At 34.3% G+C, this 23,779-nt stretch overlaps 1 protein-coding gene across 1 annotated transcript in view; it reads left to right on the top strand.

Moving 5' to 3' along the window:
- Positions 1-23,779, top strand: part of DNAH8 (dynein, axonemal, heavy chain 8) — a 135,854-nt gene that overhangs the window by 111,565 nt on the left and 510 nt on the right. Inside the window, exons 78-91 of the mRNA XM_014950520.1 lie at positions 68-258; positions 1,035-1,156; positions 3,627-3,745; positions 5,029-5,231; positions 6,199-6,272; positions 9,458-9,610; positions 11,864-12,019; positions 14,062-14,178; positions 14,918-15,019; positions 15,394-15,554; positions 18,779-18,935; positions 19,470-19,622; positions 19,717-19,906; positions 23,399-23,520. Coding sequence (XP_014806006.1) covers positions 68-258; positions 1,035-1,156; positions 3,627-3,745; positions 5,029-5,231; positions 6,199-6,272; positions 9,458-9,610; positions 11,864-12,019; positions 14,062-14,178; positions 14,918-15,019; positions 15,394-15,554; positions 18,779-18,935; positions 19,470-19,622; positions 19,717-19,906; positions 23,399-23,520 — 2,020 coding nt within the window. The remainder of the gene's footprint in view (positions 1-67; positions 259-1,034; positions 1,157-3,626; positions 3,746-5,028; positions 5,232-6,198; positions 6,273-9,457; positions 9,611-11,863; positions 12,020-14,061; positions 14,179-14,917; positions 15,020-15,393; positions 15,555-18,778; positions 18,936-19,469; positions 19,623-19,716; positions 19,907-23,398; positions 23,521-23,779) is intronic.

Genomic DNA, 23,779 nt, shown 5'->3' with positions numbered 1-23,779 from the left:
TTTCCAACGTATTTGCTGATGCTTTATTTATTAAGATGTTTTCTTTGTGCTTTGTTTTGTAATTCAGATCTAAGAAGTCTCCTTTACCTCAGAAAAGAATCTCAAATATTATTGAGTATCTTACCTTTGAAACTTACTCATATTCTGTTAGAGGCTTGTATGAAAACCACAAATTCCTCTTTACGCTCCTCCTGACATTAAAAATTGATCTTGAGAGAGGACACGTGACAAACAGAGAGTTCCATGCACTCATTAGAGGTAGGTTTTAAAAATTGCATTACATGTAGAGCTAATTTCAACTTTTTAAACTTTTACACCATTTCAAAGTGTTATTTTTTTGGCTGCATGTTTTCTACCATGCAATTGTGTGGGAGCTGCCTCCGTCCTTATCCCTGCTGTGGTCCAGTAAAGTTAGGTACAGTTCCCATTTATCTGGTCTTTGTTCTATCCTGAGATCAAGATGATAGTTCTGCTTCTCTCCATCAATTGGTTTAATAATTGTATATTTTTGTATTATATTTGCATCCTTATTTTTATAAATGAGGTGACTTCTTGCTCCTCTGCTTCTCTACTTTGACTGACCTGAATAAAGCTATCTTCTAAGTTTCCAGAAGAATTCCACATACAGTCCAGGAGGTGCAGCAAACAGTCTTTTATCAGTTTCAGCTTGAGTTTTCTGTGACTTTTGCCAACCAGCTAACACCGACTTTTAAAGAACAATATATTTCTGTGGCCCAGTTGGCCATGTCTGCCTCGTCTATACTCTGTGAATTTGTACCTCTGCTGTAAAATGTGGTCAGGATGTAGGTCCATATAAAACCTGTTTGAATTCTACAGTGCTCAAATGAATCCTGAGGTCCCTTCCAGACTAAATTATCTTATGATCTTATGAAAAAAATACTAAGTACATAAAAGTGCAATTAGTATTCCAGTGAAAATTACATGGGCCAGAAAACATAATTTAAGAGAAATGTCAAATATATCTTGAACCTTGGAATGTCATGTGCATTTCATCAAAATGTTTTTATCTACAGGAGGTGCAGCATTGGATCTGCAGGCTTGCCCACCCAAACCTTTCCGCTGGATTCTTGACATGATGTGGCTAAACCTAGTAGAATTGAGCAAACTTCCACAGTTTGCAGACATTTTGGATCAGGTGATATCTACGAATAATCTTTCTAATGTCAATAACTGGTGTACCAATTATAATCCTGGTTCCATTTAGAATGCACGAGAGATGTAGTTTATAACAAGGTCAGAGAGAATACAGATTAAAGGCATAGAAATGAAGAGGTAGCATGAATGAGGGTGTATTAATTTGCTCTACTTTTTTTTGGTCTGCTTTATCATATTTTGCGTTATAGTCATTGAGGTAGAAAGAGAAGAGAACAGGAACAAAGAACTAATGAAAAGGGAAGCTAGTGAAAGAGAGACAGAAATAGGGAGAAAGGATAAAAAAAGTAGAGGTATTGAAAAGGCTCAGAAAGTTAATCTATGAGTGTCACTATGTTTTATGTTTTGAGTCTGATAGACTTTTACAAGTAAATTGTTTGTTGCTTGTTTTTAAATACTGATTTCCATTCCAAGGTTAATACGTTATTCAGATATGACGATCTAGCTATAAATATACTATTTATTTTATTAAGACATACATGAACTTATATGTACAAAAGCCTGTGACATGCTTATCAGTTGCTTTTTTTTCTTTGGTAAATTTATCTTTTTTTAGTGTGGTTATAACTACCTAAGTTTTCCTAAGCACTCCTTGTTAATCAGGCTGATAGCCAGGACACTATGTTCTTGCTGTGAGAGTATTTGTCAGCCAAATCCATTTTCTCACAGTGTTCAGTGCCCTGAAGAGTAGCAGAGATTTTATATAAATGTTGTACCTGGACATGGTAATGGTTGTTTCCCGACTCTGTATCAAAGCAAAATCTGGCTACATACCAGCTCGCTTTCTCCAGGTTTTGGTTTCTGGAGGAATCAAAACAGGACATTGAGTTAGGAGAAAATTGGAAGAATTCTAGTTAGGCCTTCACTCTGGGTCACAACTAGAGTTTTGGGCACCAGAACCCAAAATGCATGCCACTGCACACTTGCTAACATTATTTAAATTTAACCATAGGGTTATGAAGTGTGTATTTTCCTTTTAGTTTGTAGATTGTAATGGTTCTGTTATTGAACTTTTCTAGAATTGGTGCAAACAAAATTTTAGACCCCGAAATACTTAGGTGACCATGTTACCTCCAAAGGCTTCTTTTTTAATTAATCTTTTAGCGTGAACTTAAAATTGTCATATATTTTCTATTTGGCTCATCATATTGAATGCAAGTGTATTATTATTCATCTAGATACAAACAGAGAATGATTGAAAGAAAAAAAACCTCACAGTTCTCAGGAGGTTGCCTGTGATGTGTTTTTTCTTGCCAGTTACAATTTTTTTTCTTCTCTAGAAATTAAGTCCTTCATCCCCAGATGCCTAACTTAATTTAATAAAGATATATTTCTCTTTAAACCTTTAGATGATCCTGTTCATTTTCATATTCTTACTAATTCCAGCTGTGTTTGAGTGAAAGATGGTAAAAAGAAATATGTAATGAAAACTTAATGATTTTACTGAAGTCCCTTAGCTCAGTAACCTATCTCTGAACGTGGCTTAGCTTTGAGAAGGTACCTCCTCTGAATAGTCTCCTAACATTTTTTCAGATTGATGCCAGTTAATGTAGAACTGAGCTATTTGCTTAAAAAGTAAATTTTTTCCTCAGACTTGGATTAGAGTTGAGAAAGAGAGACATTTAGTGTTTATGATAATATCTCTGACTGAGTTGCATTATGGGAAATATATGATTGGAAGAGGTCCCTTTATGTTTGTTTCTCACTCCCCTCATAGTCCGTTCTTGGTGTGGGTTGTTCTGAAACTACTTCCATTTGAAACCAAGTCAGTCAACTGGACAGAACTCCTTGGTTTATAACAAGCATACAGAACTGTATTTCAGAACAGATGGTATCAGTGTGTTCCTTGTTCTCTTTCCAGTGACCTGAGAATATTGCAGTAGCTGACTCTTCTCAGTGCATTAAAGACTCAACTGCATAGCAATTTTTGCTATGTTCTGTCCACCAGTACCCCTTGTCCTATTAGGTCATAGGTTCTCAGAAGTGCCTAAATAATGATGGTATCTGGGATCAGATTTATTCTTTCTCAAGTCAAAAGCTTGCTAGAGTCTGTTATTTTTAATTTGTAATTCTTTGGCTGGCTGGACTGTGCTGGGACAGATTTGTCTGTTCTCTTACTACTTTGTGATCTGAAGGAATAAATTCACTACAGTATGTTTCTTTTGTAGTATGGAATCCTTTTGCTAATTATTGATTTTTCTTAAGGAGCTGCATGTATTTGGGAGGGAAATCCATGCATAACTGATTAGCTTAAGAGCCTTTATCTTAATACTAACATTTATATTTTTAATATTTTAATGGCAACTCACATGGCGGATGTCTTAAATGCTAGACACTTAATGTTACTTGTAACATATCCTAATTTAATAATACAGTCTCATTAAATTATACATTTACAAGGGGATTTTTCTACAGCTGAAATATATTTATGTGTGTTAATGTAATAAATTTAGATAGCCTGTAATGAAAAGAGATGGAAAAGTTGGTTTGATAAAGATGCTCCTGAGGAAGAAATTATACCTGATGGATATAATGATTCACTTGATACCTTTCGCAGGCTTTTACTCATCAGGTGAGTGTCTTCAGTAAATTGGTAAATGCATACATGGTTGTATCACATGTCTCAGTCTATCAGTATGCTATTATCATAATAGTGTCATTTTTATTGATTTCTGGGTGATATGAAATATTATTTAATTCATTCACATGAAATATGACTTAATTGTCTCACTTTGGAACTATCCTCTGAAGAGTCTAAAAAAATTACTTTTAGACAGTATTTTTAATTGCTTTTGTCTCATGACAAATGAGAACTGGGAACTACATTGCAGCCTTCTCCAACAAGACACTGAAAAAGAATAATTCAAATATTTTTCAATTTTTTTAAAATATAAACTATTTTAAATAACTTTAGTAAGTAATTATATAAAAAAAGAGATTTGTGAAAATGCAAAACAGGTATTTGAAAGCCCCATGTGAAAAATGTGCTATAAATTATTTTATTGCATCAGTTAAGATCTCTGAGGCAGGACTTGGGATAGAATGGAGTTTCCCAAAGCAGCATTCGGCTGCCTTATGCATGAAATCATATCTTCCTACATTTACTGTGTACTTTGAGTGCTGCAACAAATAAATCAGCAACACTACAAAAAATAACCCAGCAACATTAATTACTAGACCATGATTTGTCTTTGGAGTGGATTCAACTTGTGCAGTAAAAAAGGCCAGAATGTGGTGAAAGAAGTACTATATTGTTCTATGCTATACACCCTGAAGGGGCAGGGGGAACATCTAAGCCTTAAGCCTTTAAATAATAAACCTACAAATCAAAGATTTGCAAAGTCATATCTTTTATCTAAAAGTAGTGTGCTTGGGTTTGTTTTTTTCCCCATGGGAAAAAATCAAGACTCATCCCAAGCAAGAGTTGAGTCTGTACCGTAAAAGACTAACAGACTCAATGAAACGTCTGTAGAATTTTACTAAAGGGCAAAAACAATCTTACATTTCCCTGTTTGGGTCCTCAGATACAAAAGCTCTGTTTGAAATGAAGAATGTCCCAACTTGATAAAGTATCCAGAATAGAAAATTCCAATGCAAATAGTTTGCTTAAGCCAAAATTATAAACAACTGAAATGTCAGAGAACTGAACAGTCATAAGTCGAGGGAAGACTACTAGTACTATTATTATATCTGTAAAGACAAACCTACAAACTTATATATAAATATGTATATATATATGCATATTATGAAGCAAAAATCTATGTTTTATAAAAACAGGATTTCTAATTTAAATCTGGTCTTTGCAACAGGAAAAGGCATTGAATTTGTGTCTTCATATATTTTTTTTATTTCTAGGTCTTGGTGTCCAGACCGAACGCTTTCCCAAGCCAGGAAATACATTGCAGATTCCTTGGATGAGAAATACACAGAACCAGTCATTTTGAATTTAGAAAAAACTTGGGAGGAAAGTGACACACGAACACCTCTCATCTGTTTCTTGTCTATGGGATCTGACCCAACTATTCAGATTGATTCCTTGGCTAGGAAGCTTAAACTAGGTATGAAGTAATTATTCATTGTCATGTTTTAAGATACAGAAGGGTAATGTAAGTAATTTCAGGGATTATTTTTTTTCCTGAGAAATATTTCTTAAATTCTGTTGCAGTATTGATTATACCTGAACCATCATTTTAGAGATGAAATAATATTTTAAATCAAAGACAGTATGTTGAGGATCATTGTGTATGCAGTTGGAGAATAATGTTTTCAGGTGTTTTTTCTATAAATTGTTATCATCCTTCCCAGAGATAATATTTTTCTAAATCTTAACTATAAACTGCTATTAATTTACTCATTTTATATATATGTATATATTCTGGCCTGGTTACAATACTATTTTCTTGTTTTAACTCTTAACTGCAGGTAACACAAAAATCAGCAATCTGCTTACAAGATTACTTTTTTGTAAAAAATACTGAAAAAGATCTGTGTTTGCATATTCTGGACTTTATGGCTACATTATATGGAAATTTTGAAAAATTGTACATACAAACTGAGTTGGAAGTCGATACATGTATTCATTACATTAGTCACACTAAAATGTCCACAAGTACAATTTTACAATTATGAATTGTGCTCATTTCTGTGGCTTCATTGCCTACACTTAAAGAAAAATCTGGGTTCATATTTGAAATACTTTAGCTTACTTCATTAAAATTTGGCACAGATGCCCATTGACAATAATAGCATTATCACTTCTTATCACAGTCTTTCACTTCTACAAACTGTGTAAACGTGTTGTGAATGTATATTTTAATGTTGTTTTACAAAGTTTCCATGTTTAGAAAATGTATACATAGTAGCAGAATATGGTGGTGAAGAGATTCTACTTTCCTAAGTATAGATTTGTGCATAAAAATTTACTTAATTATGCTCTATTCACATCACTGTTTTTTTTGACTGAATTTGAATTCTTTTTCTGAAGAATGTAAGTTCATTAATCATATGTTGTCAAATATGTTGTAGAGTGTAGGACCATCTCTATGGGTCAAGGACAAGAAGTTCATGCACGAAAACTCATACAGTTATCAACACAACAGGTGGGGAAAATGCACTACAATATAAGCTGATTGTCTGTTTTATCATTCTTTTACACGTCTTTTGCATGCACTCTTTAATATTTTGCATTTTCACCTTAGTATCGGGCATATCTCAGGGTAACCATGCCTCCTTGAGTGCCTGAGCCTAAAAATGTTCCACTGTGGGATATATGTGCCAGAGTCAAAGTCAATACTTCTGCCAGCAGTAATATTGAGCTGCTTTTCAAAGGTAGCACATTACCTTTTTATCACTATATCACTATAGTTATCCAAAGGTAAAAGGACATCGTGTTCTATCCTGCAGGACTTGCAGATCCCACCTGTTTACTGAAATTCTTTTTTTTTTCCCCTCTCCACTGTGAGAGCTACCTAGAAGTTGCTTAGTTTCTACTACATAAAATGGTGAGTGCACACGTAGCTTAAAGCTGTAGATACAGAAGGGCGTGCTGACTGTTTATGCTGCCTCACATTTTCCTCACATCTGTGCCAGTGAGAGGGACTCTTGTGCACTGGCAGCTGGTTCGTTCTTTCTTGCCAATGCTTTTGGCTTGGAGTCCCAGGATATCTAAGAATTTCCAAACAGTATTTAAGATTTTTTCTCATAAATATTGTAGTGTATTTTTTTTGTGGCAGAGGATATTCTCAGACAGTAAAAACACGAAAAGTCTAAGGAGCAGCTCCAGCAAGATGGTAATCAACACCTGAAATACAATATAAAAGTTACAGTGTAAAGGTAGCACAGTCTGGTCAGCTTGACACTTCAAGGAGTTGTGGACAGTGTTGCAAAGGAAGACATACAGCCAGAGTTGCCTGTAAAGTCAAAATATTGGGAATTAGTCTTATTCCAGTATTCTGAAGGACTAGAATTTCTCTACTAATAGAGAGTAAAAGACTGCAAGAACTATCTTGATAAATTAAACACATTTTTCGTCTGACCATAACCGCCTGCTAGTCCTTACTAAACTAAGAGTACAGCACTGCTTGAAATATTCACTTGAAACCTGAACTGACCTGTGTTCAGTGAAAGGTTTGATTGGTACCATATTACCAATTTTTTAACCAGCATATGCTTTCATACCTACAGTGGGAGTATTCATCAAAAGTTAGATAAAAAGTTAAAGATGGATTCATTATGAGATTTAAAACTTAACTCCTCACAATATATGTCATCCATTAGATTTCCTGGGTCTCTGTCCTCACCCATGAGAGTTCTGGAAAGACAAATAGTGAAAATGAGATCACAACACAGAACACGCTTGAAGAACAAATGTACTTTTTAGACTGTTGCAGATTCATTATCATGATTATTTCAGATTTCCATCTGAACTTAAGCAGTTCTTTTGTCACTTTATTGTCCAATGTTTGACCACAATGAGTTGAGGAAATGCTTTCTTTAGACTTCTACAAAGTCCTGTCCTCTTAATGTGATAGACTGAAGTGCTTCAGAGCCTTTCCAGGACTTCCTGTCTTTCATGTAAAAAAAACCAAAAGGTCACGCAGAATCAGTTCTGGGAATTCCACTTGTATTGCCTGCTATCTGTGAGGTATCTTCATTTGAGAAAATAGAAATAAAAATCTCTTACCACGTGATATTTATTCATTTGACCGTAGTACAGTCTGCTTCATATTTCTCTTTTATGGACAAATATAATGCTTGCATATGGGCTTTACTGCACACTCGCTAGACATATACCTTGGATAATAAAAGGTTCTCTAGCTAATGCAGCCTTCATTATGAAAGTTCTCTATATTGTATCCCAGTAATCTCTTAAATCCTACCAAATATTGTGACACTAGTCCTGGAATATAGGCGTACCACTTTGGAAAAAGATAAAAAAGAAATCTTTCTATAGAAGATGGCATTTCTAATGATGTGCAAATGCACACATACATCTCTCATATTTCTTTGTGTTCATATGTCTAGAATAGCCATAATGAACTTCCAGTTTATTGGAATGATGAAAACTGGGGCATCCCTGCCTTTGTCCTCAATAAAAAGCACAAGGATATTCAAAACAGCACTCCAGGAGGTGGTGTGCACATTTTACAGAAGAAAAGGATATGTGAATATCATATTTTTAAGAACAAAACAATTAGTGAATATGAAGACAAATATCTGGGGTTTTTTCCTACCTCTGGCCAAGAGTATATAATATGATTAAAACTGGTGTGCTGTGTTTCAGGTAAATAATTTTTTAAAAATGAGCTTGATTCATTTGGAAATGTGACAAATTGATTAAAAATCTTCCTAAAAACAGTGGTTCACCAGAAAAGGAAAAAACCCCATTCATTTAATCTTTCCTTTTTTTTTAATAGCCATCAGTTCACCATAAATATTTCTATTATATTTTGTCACCAAATGTTATTTATTTCCTTTTAAATGAACTAAAACAAAATTGCCAAAATGAAATTACAGGCTGTAATGAAATACACACATCACTGTTTAGAACTGATTAAATAATGCCCCATTTTAATATCAGACTTCTGATTCATCAGGCTTTGAAAGTGATGCTATAAAAGCTGATTGAATTTAAATTAAAATTTAAATTAAGTTCAGAGAGATAATAATCAAAATAGAGCTTTCAGGCAACTTGAGAGCTGAATAAGATCTAAATTAATATGCAGAGGTTGAATTTCTTATATATATGCATTTATTGCAGATAAACTAATTGCAATTGAAAAGTTTTAGAGCCTTGTTACCACCTTTTTACACTTACTTTAGATTATTAACAGATAAGATTTAAAAAAAAAAGATTTATTCCTTAGATTTCAGCTTTTCCTCTCATATTCTTTTGGATCTGATCGCAGGATTGCTTAAAACTGGTGTTTTGCTCGTAGAGGACAAGTATTACTTCTTTTTGCCACTAGGTAGCACTGCTACGCTACTTAGAATATTGGCTCTGGTTATATTTTCATCGTGAACAATAGGATGTGGAAATAACTTTTGCACTAACAGTTCCTATTTGCTTTAACTGTGCCAGTACAAAATCAAATGATAATACATATTCAGGAATGGACCAAAAGTCAAAAAACTCAAACAAAAATAATAACACACACAAAAAACCCACCCACCAAAAAAACCAGACATGCAAGACCAAATTTGATTCTAATATAGACATTTGGTTTTAGCATTATGAATAACTTATTCTAATTTTTATATGGTAATAGCGAATATTCTTATTTAGGGAGGCTGGGTGTTACTTCAGAATTGTCATCTTGGACTGGATTTTATGGATGAACTACTGGAGACACTTCTTACTGCCGAGATACAGGATAAGACATTTCGAGTTTGGATAACTACTGAACCACATCCTAAATTCCCAATCACACTGCTACAGGTTTGTTCAAATGTTTCATTCAGGTACTTCATGCTATCAAAATTATTCAGGTTAAGTATATAAATAGAAATGAAAGAAATGGTGGGAAGGGACACAAAGTCCAAGAAAAAATGAGCTTACCTTACAATGCAATATCACTTTAAACAGGAGAGTTTAATCATGGAACATGGAAGTTATTGAAGATGCATTATGTATGTGTGAGTTCACACTAATTTTGTATACAGAAACACTTGAATCAATTCTGTCAGGCTTTAGCTGTATCTCTTTTTGCTCAACCAGATGCCTTTGTGAACAGAGTAATGCCTGCAGTTGTTCTTAGACTCTTTCAGATTTCCCTATCTGAAATAAAGGATAAAGGGGACAGAACACACATGGGCAGCGCATGTCAAAGAACATCATCTACCCAGAAGTTACGTGTTTTTCTTTGGATAAACTATGAATGGTTGCTTTGTAAATCACAGAATCATAGAATGGTTTAAGTTGGAAGGGACCTTAAGGATCATCTAGTTCCAAGCCCCCTGCCATGGGCAGATCTCAAGGAGACATTTTTCATTAATACCATGAAAATTGCTTAAACTTTTACACAGTGCATTTATGTCACTTATTCCTAGGACTCTCTCAGCTGGCCGTAATGCAAGTTAATATCTCGTATAATAGCTGTGTGTTGACACTTCTGTATTCATAGACCCCATTCCTCTTAAAAGCAGTGGGAGTCTCCTTAGTGGTTCTCATTCTCTCTAAATAAAAATAGATAACATTCCTGATATCTAGGATGTGAAGGGGGAGAAGGGTTACTTTCATGAATGAATCTAGGAGACAACCTTCAGTAAGAAATATATGTCAACATGGGAAAAGGAAGTGTATAGAAAGCTATCTGTATGGACCTACATTCTCTTGTATTCTCTCAACAGAGAATAAAATCATCCTGTATCTTCTTTCACATGTGATTTCCCAATCTATAGAATCATGTTACCTGTTAATATATCCAGGGATTCCAGAAAATGAAAAATCAACAATCCAAAGGTCACCTCTTTCTCAGAAGAAAGGAGAGAATAATTTGGGGTTTCTATACAGAACATTCATCAAAAACTGAACAACATAAACTTTGAAATGTGGAAATATTGGTTAGCAAGTGTTCCCATTCAGTCCAACACTTTACTGTGTTCATGTGCAGACAGGTCCTTGTAGTAGTATTCCTTAAAAATAACTGAAGTCATTTACCACAAATATGGAGATAGTAAAACTGCCAGGTGAAGCACATATTCATGAGTATCTTCCATTAAGTGTCCCTCAGAAGTAGAAACAGTTCAGCACCATGCTTGCATTCAGCCTGTGGACAGCCTTTCAATGCATGCTGCCATGTTACCCAAGCCAGCCAGACAAGTACTTACTGTTGGAGCAGAAAAATACTTTTTTAATTTGGGTTCCCTCAACATTTGAAAGTCTCAAGGAACACAGATTCTGATAAGGCCAGTCTGTGTCTATTAGATTCAAGTGTGCCCGTGAACACTACCCAGAACTGGAATGCGATAGTCCATAGGGGTAAGTTACAACATTCTCTGCTGTGAAAGCCTGTGCTAACTAGCACTCTTTCAAATAATTTGTAGGTGTAGTCTGGCAATTAAAATTTCATAGAAACTATTCCTATTAGGCAGTTCACATGAAAGTAAGGGGTTGTATTCTAAGGTGCTGTGGCAGTTTACTACAAGAAATGTGGCCTCCATGCCTGCTGACTGTAGTACACAGGAACATTTTCAGGTGAATCTAATTTACTGCTGCAGACATAGCCACAGAGACCAGAGTAGCCACTGTGAACACAATGATCTGATTTACTGTGAAGTCCTGGGACCAGAAATACAACAGAGTTCTTCTCATCTACTCTGGATAGTTCTATCATTCGGTTGTTGAATTAGAGGTACGGAACTATATGATGCCTTCTGAAGAGCATAGCAATTGCTTCTGGGTTGTTCATGAAAATTCTTAGATCCATGGACAAGTGCCAGTGATGGTTCTGACCACCATAAACTGAAGGTCTGTGGCCAAAGTATTAAAGTAATGTATATTACAGTTTTGTGCTTAATCAAATATGTACTAATTTTGTGCAATTTATAGTGAAACTATGTATCAAATTTGTATCTACAATGCTTGAACTATTTGCAATATTTGTTTATAACTAATAGTTGTGATATTTTTGTATGTTGTTGGTTTTTTTCAGTAAACAAATCAAATTCCTTTATCTTTTTCACATGACAGATTGCTATAAAGTTCACAAATGAACCTCCCCAAGGTGCACGTGCCAGTTTGAAAAGAACATTTTCTGGAATTAATCAAGATGTATTAGATTTTAGCAATATGCCTATGTGGAAACCTTTGCTTTACGCTGTAGCTTTCCTGCATTCTACTGTTCAGGTATATCTTATAGGGTTTGCAAATAGTGTTATAATATATGGAGTCACTTTAACAGAGGTTCCTGAAAATGCACATTCTTATTATAGCACTATGTTTCACGCTGAAGCTTTAATTTCTATAATATATATTGAAAGGTTCTTTATTCTCTTAATTGTTTTATAAATTTTGCACAGTTTTCATACTATGGGCATTTAGAATGAGGATTTTCTCATCTAATTTTAGCTGTCCAAAAGTTGGTCATTCAGTGTAAGGGGAAAAGTTCTCTCTGTAGTCAACAGAAATGGATAAGCACATGAAAAAAGAAAATCAGTTTATATGTCTTAGCTGTCTCTCTGTAGAAGAGTTAATAATTTTATTGGACATACATATATATATATATATATATATCACTCTGTCCTTTGATTTTAAAGGCAATCCAGATGCCTAGGTTAGAGTAGCTGTTCACTTTCTAGATGGCTAAAATTAAATACAATGCTATCATTTAGTGTCTTGTTTCTATCATATTCTTGTCTGTGTACTTTAAAGATATGTAAGTTTTGAGTTCGCAATAAATACCAATGTTTTGAGCTCTCTAAACATACCCTCTTTTCCGCAAGGATCTCGCTATTTAAGCCTTATGCTTTATTGAGTTGGTCATATTTTCAGTGTAGCAAAGATGGTGGAAGAAAAAGACAGTTTATTGAGGTCCCTACTAAGATGCAGTATTCTGCATTGTGTTCCTCTTTCTACATTTTTGTAAACAGTGAGAAAGTTGTTCTGTGCACTGCCTTAGGATTATAATGCTCTTGTGGAACTAAAAGACCTAAGCTTATTCAACCATCAGTACTTTTAAAAAATATTATTGCTATTCGTTTGCTCAGAAAATTTATTTATGGGTTGCCAATCAGCAAGAAATATATACATTGCCCTGCCTTTAAACTGACCAATTCATAATATCCTTTGGTGACAAGATTGCTATGATAAATATAGTTTAAGAAGTAATTCAGAGAATTTGACAGAAAATCATTATACCTTTCTGCAGGGTATTATTGGTTAACACAGTCTCATCTGCTTATAAACAATACTGGATTTTGAAGAAAAAAAAAACACAGTTTTTTTTTTATTCCTAGTTCTCTTTAGCTAAGGTACCTAAATGTTACTTAACTAGATATCAAAGACTCTCAGTCGTTGTTGACCAGATAATTTTAATTGTAATAAATATATTATCACTTTGTTAATTTTAGAATGTCAGCATTGTACTGTTTATTCATATAATAAATGTCAGCACTATGCAGCAATTTAATTCTTAACTTCTTGGATTAATTTATTCTATGTTCTAAACAAAATCATTAAGTGATGTAACTGATGTGGTTAAAATAAAGTTGTGAGAAATCCAATAATGTTGGATGTTTAAGATGTCTGGGCTGCAGATTATATTCTCTTACTTTTATATTTAACTATTTTTCTGTTCCTGCAAGTGTTCTAATTTTATTTTCAGATATGTATGCAGTAATAAATTTGAATAATGTAGTGGTGGCAGCCTTCTAATAAAGTTGTGAATTTTGAAAAACATATATTAAAACAATACAGTGAAATACTAAGACAAAAGGGGCAACCTAGAAGCCTTTGTATAACAGCACCAGTACAGGAGATTGAAAAACTGAAATATCATTAGTAGACTGTAGATGTAGAAAAAAATGAAAACCTGTAGGACTCGGAATTCTTGAGCATGCTAAAAATGTAGAGATATGGTAATTTTTAAAATTAATATAAAAATCTGATCATCCACACAGACATGACACATTTCAAACCTATGACTGATACACTGATTAGTAAAGATAGTAATAAATGGTTCTGTTGCTTTTTCTATAAGTATTTATCCTTCGTGGGATAATGTAAGAAACATAATAAGAAACTTTGTTTTATACTGATGTATATGATGCACACAGCTGTTTCCTAGGCTAGCTTTCTTCTTCAGTTCAATTCTTTACTCCACTGTTACTATTATTGAACTTATTATATGTTGTTTCATAAACGTATTTTGTTTTAATTGTGTTCCTAAGGAGCGACGCAAGTTTGGGCCTTTGGGTTGGAATATTCCCTATGAATTTAACTCATCAGACTTCACAGCCAGTGTTCAGTTTATACAAAATCACCTAGATGAATGTGACGTCGGGAAGGTGAATACTAAAATTTGCATACAGTATATTTAATTGTTTTGTACAGCATTTGTAATTGCTTTTTTTTTCCCCATGTTATTATTTATAATAGTTTATTCATTGCTATTCTTTCAGTACGGCTTCTAATGATCAAGGTTTCTGTTTCTCTGTAAGACAGCGAAGCTGGAATAGTTTGTGTGCTTTCATGCCTATGAAAATATGTAATAGTTAAAAACTTCAGAATTTTACATCTTTTTTTTCAGTACCATGTCTAAAATAGTAACGAGTCTATACAATATCTGTTTTGAAAAGGGAGCCCAAATATTTACAGAGTTTAAAAGACCCAAACAAACTTCTCTATGGCTGCCATTTGGTCTCCTACTATTTGTCAGGGAATAATGAATTAGAATAGCCATTCCTTGCAAAGCAGCACTTAGTCAATAGAGAAAGATGAGAAACTAGAGGAAGTGGGGCAAAAATAAAGAAGAGAGCCAGTAGCAGCTGAGAGTGATTTGAGGTCACAGAAGAAATAATGAGATATAGTTCTAATAGCAGGACCAAACAAAAGTCTACTATAAAATTATAGAGCTGAGCTCAGAAAATACATTAGCAATCAAGTATTTTATTTTTACTTGCAATAATGATCTTTTCAGCTTACATTTCAGAACCTTATGAGCTTCAGGGTATATCAACATTACAGGCTGGGTACCTTCTTCTTACATGTTATAACTACAGTCTTATTCACTTTACTTGCATCCAGGGGATATCATGGACCACAGTACGTTACATGATTGGAGAAGTACAATATGGAGGCCGAGTCACAGATGACTTTGATAAGCGTCTTCTTAATTGCTTTGCAAGGGTGAGAGACCTTGAAAATACAGTTATTTGTCATTTTTATTGGCAGCTGCAATACAGAAATCAGAAGACCTTCTTTCTGCTGAATATGCACTTCACCAGTTTATAAGACTCTTCAGAGTAAAATGAATTTTTCAAAACATCATTCTTTGGCAGTGAGGTTCTTCCCATAGGTTTCTTTTAGTGAGGAGCAGAAACTATTAAAAAGACTTAGCTGGAATCCAAACTTACAGCATGATTTACTCATGTATTCAAGTAAAATTAGATGTAGTAACTAAAACAAACCCCCTAGTTCTCCAAGGAAAGTCAGATTATAAAAATAAAAGCCTTCTGACTAGAAAATTCATTGTGGTTTTTTTTCCCCTGGATTTTTCACAGGTTTGGTTTAATGAAAAGATGCTTGACAGCAATTTCTGTTTTCACACTGGATATAAAATTCCAGAGTGCAAAACTGTGGAAGAGTATTTTGAATACATCCAGTCACTCCCTGCCATAGACAGCCCAAAGGTCTTTGGTCTCCATCCTAATGCTGATATTACGTAAGTAGGTCTCATATTTGAAAACAAATACTTTTTCTTTTAGTATTTAGAAACAAATCCCTATGAAATGCTTAAGTAAAGTATATTTTTCATAAGAGATCTAGCATTCATGTGAATTTCACTATTGAAGTGGAAAATTGATGGGTATGTACATAATTATGAATGCAGTATCTTCAGCTACATTTATTTTTGCATTTAATGATTTTTTCAAAACATTATTCTTCGGCAGTGAGGTTTCCATAGGGTTCTCTTTAGTGAGGAGCATATAACGTTAGAAAGAATTTGGTGATTCTGTGATTTTACATGTTCTTTTAAAGCAGTCAGAATTCTTATTACTTACTCCTCAGGGTTTTAGAAATGTTTTTAAGATTTGGAAGCATTATAAAACTTTTATATGAACACCTGATACAAGATTCTATACAGGTCAACTAGAGAAAGTTTCTAATGCTTGCTTTCTGTTCCAAGTAGCATATCATTATTTTGTGCATATTTGTTAAATGATTATCGGTATTGTCTTTCAGTTTACAGCATGCCTTTGGATGTAACTACAATCTTTTGTTGTCCATTGTGTGCCATTCCCATTATTCAAAGGGGGTTTTCTATCTCACCAAATACTAACTATATTTAAAATGTTGCATTTGACTTAATGCACGTTTTCATTACAAATAATGTGTGCAGCAGCTTGGCTTTTATTTCCTTCTAATGTTAAATGCCCTTTGAAAGGATATGAATCATCATAATTTTTTTTTCACTGAAGTTCTTAATAATTCTGCCACGAATTATCACATTTTCATTGTGTCCACATTCATTGTTTCTTAACACATCATCTTGTATTTTTAAACAAAAAAAATCTTATCTAAATGCCCAATTGCTGTGAAAACCTAGTATCTTCTTACACTTTTGGACAAAAAAAAGTTTCCCACAATTTTTCAGTCTCAAATTTGAGAGGCTGATGCCATATCAAAAGCCTGGTATTCTAAGCATGTTGTGAGAACAGTACACAGTTTTATTGACAACTCTGCGTAGCACCTACCATTTTAAATATGTACTTCTGAAGAAAAGAATCTGAGTAGATTCTGTTTCAAGTTATTCTCTGATAACTTGCAAGACCTCCCTGCCAGAACTGATTAAAGAAGAGCCAAGATTTAACAGAGAACTAAACAAAATCCTGAAGAGATACGTGGTTTGGATCCAAAAGTGGGCTTGTAGGGAGGGCTAATTTTGAAAAAGAAACTTGAGACTAACAGTGTTGGGAGAGCTTTGGTGAGTAGGAGCAACTCTTTCATGTCTCTGTAGTACTGTTTTTCTTCCAGTTGATACATCAGCATATTCCTGCTACTTTAGTCTTTTTTCTGGAGATTTTGCATTATAGGTATTTCTTTAGTTTTTGGGGAAAATGTTCGACAGCTTCATGCTTTTTTCTATGTCTTATAGTCTGCTATAGGAAGCTACGCACGTGTACTGTCAGTCTGAATTTCATCTTTGACAGACAGAGCAAATGAATTAGCATTCCGTACAATCCCATAAAAATTAGCATTCCGTACAATCCCATAAAAAAGTTGCATTCAAATTCTCCTTAAAATATCCTATCAAGTTGTCTCAGAGTATGCAGAAGGAAAAATGCTAGAATTGGAACCCTGAGACAGCCGGGCCCTCTCCATGTCACCAAGAACAAGCCCACTGGTTTAGTGGGACAGTTTTCCTATTCAGCCAAAAGCTTGATTCCATTGATTCCAACTTTAAAACTTCACTAGATGTCAATGCTTTTATCCACTTGGGATTAACATGTGAAGTCATTGCAACTGATTTTAACTTGCTGTGTGAACCAAAGGCAACACAGTTAACCTGAGCAGGCAAAGAGCATTCTGACAATCTTCTGTTAAAACCCTTTCTCCAGTTGGTTCCATACTGAAGTCTTAAATCTAACTGAATTTTTGCAAAGTTACTGCAAGCTGTTATTAACCAGCTGAAGTCAGAGCAGAATCTCCCATTGTTCCTTGTTATATGTGAGGTTTTGAATACCACATTACTGTTTGCTACACGAAGCTGAGATTTCCTTAAAACTGCACTTGTTCTTGTTTTAACTTCCAGTACAGAGAACTCCTGATGGCAGAGACACCAGCTCTCAAACTATGATAAGTTGTTGAATCCAAACTTGCTCCTCTTTAGAACTTCACGTGTTCTATCCCATGGCACAATCCTTAGTTTCATTTCTTATATAATTAATAGAAGAAGATGGGTGCCATATGAAGGTCAAAAAGTAAAACTGACATGCAAAATTATGCTTTGAGTCAGTATAAATTTATGTTCTGAGTCAGACTCAGGCTGTATGTTCCTCATGTGGCTGATTCCATAAGGTAAAAGTAGGCAATGCCAGCACTGCAGTACCGACACATACAGTGTTATGTTTTCTTTCTTACTGCCTCTTGTAGCTCTGTGCCACTAGATAGCATTATAATAAAAGTGCTCCTATAATTCTGCTTGTGTTGAGCTGACTGGATGTGGTCTACTATCTTTTACCATCAAATGCCACATGAATTTAATTCATTTTTTTTGTATTGACTCAGAACGTAAATTTAGATTAGCGCTGCCCATGCTGTACTATGAAGTAGAAGGTTTTAATCTCCAACGTTGTAAATCTAGCAGCTTTTATCATTAATCCTGAAATACCACAAGGCAGAATGAATTTACTATTTAATAAAGGGGCAGCTTGCAGAGTTATGCTTCCACCTTTTCCTTCTTCTGCATTCCACTTTTAAAAAGTAACAAAGTGTGGGAAATATTCTTCCTTGTTACAAAACTTCTGTTGCTTCTTCCCAGCACAACAGCTGTTTAGATGTTCAGGCACATGCCGTTTTCTCCCCTTTCCTTAGAATTCCTAAAAATCATATAAAAGGTTTTACTGCCACATCACATTCTCAAAGGTTGAGAAGCAGCCTGCAGAACTCTTTCTTCCTATTAGCCCTGAATTAGAAAAACACCAAGTGTATAACAGGGTCTGTAGAAAGAAGTTCATATTCTTTACAGCCATGGAAAACCACTGACATTGTGTTCAGCTTAGTGCAGGAGGCAAAGGAAAACAATTCCTTTTGGGAGTTTTGATTTAACCTGGTGATGCAGTATGGTGTGTTTTTCTCAACTTTCAAGTTGTATGTTCTACAAAACGTGCATTTAACTATTAAAAAAATCCTTTGTAATTTCTAACGTATTTCTTATCCTCTTAGATACCAAAGTAATACAGCAGCTGATGTTCTAGATACTATTACCAACATTCAGCCTAAAGAAAGTGGTGCAGGAGCTGGAGAAACTCGTGAAGCAATTGTTTATCGTTTAGCAGAAGACATGCTAGAGAAACTTCCTCCAGATTACATACCCCATGAGGCAAGCTAATCTCAGTTGTTCTCTTACTGTTTTCTCTTTGTTGAGTTCTTATGTAAGACATTCCAAAAAAGAAACTCTGAACTGTTAAGAAAGATTATGTATACCTAGTAGCAGATTCAAGCAAGGAACCAACAACTTTATCACTATCAGCATGAATTGATATGAGGCTTTTTTATTTAAAATCAAGACATTTAACAATTGATCATTGAGATAAATCATGGAAACTATGCTTGGACTTCCAAAGCTGCATGTGAACACACAGAATAAAAATCAGTCCTGACTTTTTGTGACAGCAGCCTCCTGACCCTTCTGGGTGGAGTCATATTCTAGCAAAATCATGAATAATTGGGTAGTATCAGACAAAATAAAAATAAATAAAAACTGCACCAGTTTTTATGGGGATAAGTGTTAACTGAATAATGTGAAGTAGAAGTCTTTTATTTACTTTTCTGAACACAAGAAAGTTAAGAAGACAACAGTATTTCAGCATTTCAGATTTAACTAAATTCTTTCATCTGTGCTCCTGTATTTTAGGTAAAAGCTCGTTTCATTAAAATGGGACACCTTAACTCTATGAATATTTTTCTTCGGCAAGAAATTGACCGAATGCAAAAGTTGATCACAATAGTCCGCAACAGTTTGAATGATCTTAAATTAGCCATAGAAGGAACTATTGTTATGAGTGAGGCAAGTAAAAGCATAATTACTGCATATGGAATACTCTATTTTAAATTATTACCTTGATTGCTTTAGTTCTTATACTGTAATTTCATTCCTTCAGAATTTGAGAGATGCACTTGATAATATCTATGATGCTCGAATTCCTCAAGTATGGAGAAGAGTATCTTGGGATTCTACAACACTTGGCTTCTGGTTTACTGAACTTTTGGAAAGAAATAATCAATTCTCTACTTGGATATATGAAGGAAGACCAAAAACGTTTTGGATAACCGGATTCTTTAATCCACAAGGTAAGGGTACTGAAAGGACTTGAGTTATAATGTATTTAATCATAATTTAATAGCTTTTACTACATATTTAATTTAATATTACACCTAGAAAAAATGTTTTCGTCACTGTCAGAAAATGTCATAGAAGCCAAGATGATAAGTGGATTGAAAAAAGAGATTAGATAAAGTCATGGGAAACAGGTCCAATGGTAGCAATAAACATGACTGTCCAAACTTAACCTTCGAGTTTGGAGGTCCCTAAACTCCAGATTGCCAGAATCTGGAAGAACATAGAAGGGAAAGGATTTATGTGCCATTTTGCCTGTTGTAATATTATTTCACTAAGCATCTGCCTTTGTCTAGTGTCGGAGACAGGATGCTTGTACAGATGGTCTTTTAGTCTGACCCATAAACACATTTTTTATATTAAAAGAAGGAAAATATGTAGTTAACAAATAAAATGCTTTATCTTGTTGACATATTGTAGCATGATATGATACAGCTTCTAAAGAAAATATACTTAATGATAATGACACAGCTTTTAAAGAAAATCTGCTTTTCCTGTGCTTTCAAACTGTTTAACTTGTTCCAAACTGTAAGTTGTACATATGGGAGAGCTTTAATCTAGAGCAATACATTATTTATATGTTGTACAGTAGTAACAGAAATAATGTTTTTACAGTAAGAGCAACAATTCACTGGATCAGCTTTCCCAGGGACACAGTAGAGTCCTCATTGCTGGAAGTTTTTGAGATGCAATTGGACAGGGTACTAGATAATCTCATCTAAACTCTCTTTCCCACAAAAGGTTGGATCAGGTGATCTTTCAAGGTCCCTTCCAACCTGGGCTGTTCTATGATCCTATGAACATGTAATTATACTAGAATTTATAGCAGTTATCTGTCTTTCAGAGAGAATCATCAAACTGTAGATCTCATGGTGTTTCAATTTCACACATTATTTAATGAACAGTTTGTCTAAATTAATCAAAAATATATTGCAAAGTACAATAAACATTATCCATCATTACCTGTTATAGCTTGATATATTGATCATTTTATAGGAAAGATGAAGAAAAACAAATTGTGACCATCTTCATGAGTAACAAAACTTGTTACCTTATTAGATGCATGTTCATGGAAGAAGCTCATTTTACATTTCTCATGAGAAACTTCTCCCATTTAACAGCTATGAGATGGTGTTTTTCATTAGAATTAACCTCTGAAATGCTTGAGTATTTTATGAGTTACCTTCACTTTATGATGCTTCTATTCTCACTGGACTTTCTATGACCAGGACTGTAAAAAGTACTTATATCCAAGTCCTTTTTGGAGTCACTCTCAGAAGCAGTTGAGGTGCCTGGAGCACATCCAAATTATCATTAAAAGATGGTATTGAGATGCCAGTCAAAACATTATTCCATTTGTATCAAAAATGGCACAGCTTGTAAGCACACTAATCTCTGGTGATTCAAGAGCAGTACACACTGAGGTGCAAAAGGAGATAATGGACCAGGTCCTTTTGACCAAAGAAAATATTTAGCGTAATAGCAAACAAACATGGGATATAGATGGCCTTGGACTTGATGATTCCTTCAACCTCTGTGTTCCAAAAAAATAGTCCTGTAGATGGAGAAAGAAGTCTGCTCAACACAAAAGGTGTGCTATGGCTAGGGGTGAGGTAAGTATAGTTACTGTATTCCTAATGCTCACCAGGAAATTTTGAGTAAATGATATCATACAGTAAAGTTTAAAAATTGACTGGTGTGAGGCAAATCAGAAATTGGACTACAAGGTGCTGCCGTTGCAGGCAAATCTAGACTGATTGCACTAATGAATCAAGCTCTAAATCTAGCATAGCATTGGAAAATACATTATAATGTTAAAACATGGGGAATGTATTTTATCGGTTTAGTGGGAAAATCTATTTGTAGTACTATAAAGTAACACCAATAATTGCATTTAAACCTGTTGTGATTTTTTTAGCAATTATCAGTGTTTGTCTCCTATAAATTCTCATTATTTAGGGGGAAAGTATGTTCGTGGTGGTGTGATATTCCATTCAGCAGACATGACACTTGGAATGAACATGCTTATGAAAAAACAAATATCATATAGAATCACAGAATCTATAATTTAATTTCATCTATAATATAATAGAATTATTTTTAGCGAGATTTAGAAGTGTAGATCAGATTGTTTTATTTTTATCAGAATGTATGGTGTTTGAGAAATGAATGCATGTTCATTTCAAGTACTTCATTAATTGCATTTACAGCACATATGAATATTTTAGCTGTGACAAATAGCTTCTAATTGGCTTTGTCCTAATTAGTGTGTTAAACCACTTCTTAAATTTTGAAATGCTGTCTGCTACTGCATGCCCATGTACTTTCATGATTTTCCCCCTGGCTTGTCAGTATTTCAGTCAGTGACTTCACCTCCTTGAAGATACTTGACAGTGCACAAAACGCTAGTCATCTTTTCCTTTATGTCCTATCAAGAAGGAACCGATGCCATTTCATCTCTCAGTCTTTATAGTAATCACTCTTAAGTATGCAGTTCTCTATTGTTAACTTTTCTCTTTTGCCCTCAATCTCATTCTGAAAACTCTAAGTAGTTCTTCATCTGGTGGCATAAAATAGCAGCTATTGGGTTTTTTTGGTGAGTGTATTGTCATCTTCTGAGACGTTTACACAGAAACAACGAGCTATTTGCTACAAATGTTTCATTTTTGTAGCTTTCTCCTTATAATGCATCCAAACCTCTGCTGCCCAGTTTGCCATCTTGTGCTTATGCTATTTAGCCCTTTACCTCTCAAACCTTTTTTATTGCAAACCTCTGCAAAGTCTGTCCAAAACAATACTCAGAAAATCACCTAACTCATTGCTTCATTGTGTCATCCTCTACCTTCATTTCTGTCTAGGACTCCCTTTTCTTCACTAACAAAACATGCATTTTTCATCCTTCACAGGCACTGCCTTGTCTAGATTCCCCACATTCATATAATTATTTTTATTATCACATCCAGACACATGCTTTCCATTGGTGACATTTTATTTTTCTACTTCTTTCACTTAAAATGAAAATTGTCTTTTTTCTGAGTTGCCTTTACATACATATCAGCTCACATAATTGATATCTTGTCTGCCTTCAAATTCCTTTATGAAATACAAATCTACCACAGATCGCATAGTTAATTGTTTTGACAATTTCTAAATCAATATCCTGAGCAAACATTTGCTAACTGAATAATTCACTATACTAAAAAAAAGTATATTATTTAATGGGCCATTTAAAAATATTTTCCCTGTGTATTGCATTCTATACCACTTTTTAAATTTGTTTCTATTTTAGCCTATGTAGCAAAGTTTGCTATCATTTGTCAAGGTGCTCATTTTCAATAGAACTCTGTCTATAACATTCAGCCCAGAACCATGATGATAACAGAGCAAGGTTTGTGGGGTTTTTGTCATGGGAGATATATACTAAATCTGTGGCTTAATTTCTTAAGGATTTCTGACAGCAGTGAGACAAGAAGCAACTCGAGCACATAAAGGCTGGGCTTTAGATACAGTTACAATACATAACGAAGTGCTAAAGCAAAACAAAGAAGAAATTACAGCACCTCCTTCTGTATGTATGACATGCAAAGATGTTTCAGTATTAATTTTGGTATTTAATTTATATTATGTGTCATTCAGTCATTTTGGATTGTTAGGGGAAAAAGCTACTATTGTCTTCACCTCTGTTTTTGCTCAGGAAGACAAATAGCAATAAGCATGAAGATTTTATTTTTTTTTTTATTTTGCAGTTGCAAAAATATTTTATTAAAAGAACCATTTCATTGTACCAACTCTTGATTTTTGGAATTTATAGTAAACTGTAGATGAAA

This window comes from Calidris pugnax, unplaced genomic scaffold (assembly GCF_001431845.1).
Source record: "Calidris pugnax isolate Ruff unplaced genomic scaffold, ASM143184v1 scaffold24, whole genome shotgun sequence".
Taxonomy (NCBI): domain Eukaryota; kingdom Metazoa; phylum Chordata; class Aves; order Charadriiformes; family Scolopacidae; genus Calidris; species Calidris pugnax.
This window is presented reverse-complemented; position numbering and strand designations above follow the sequence as displayed.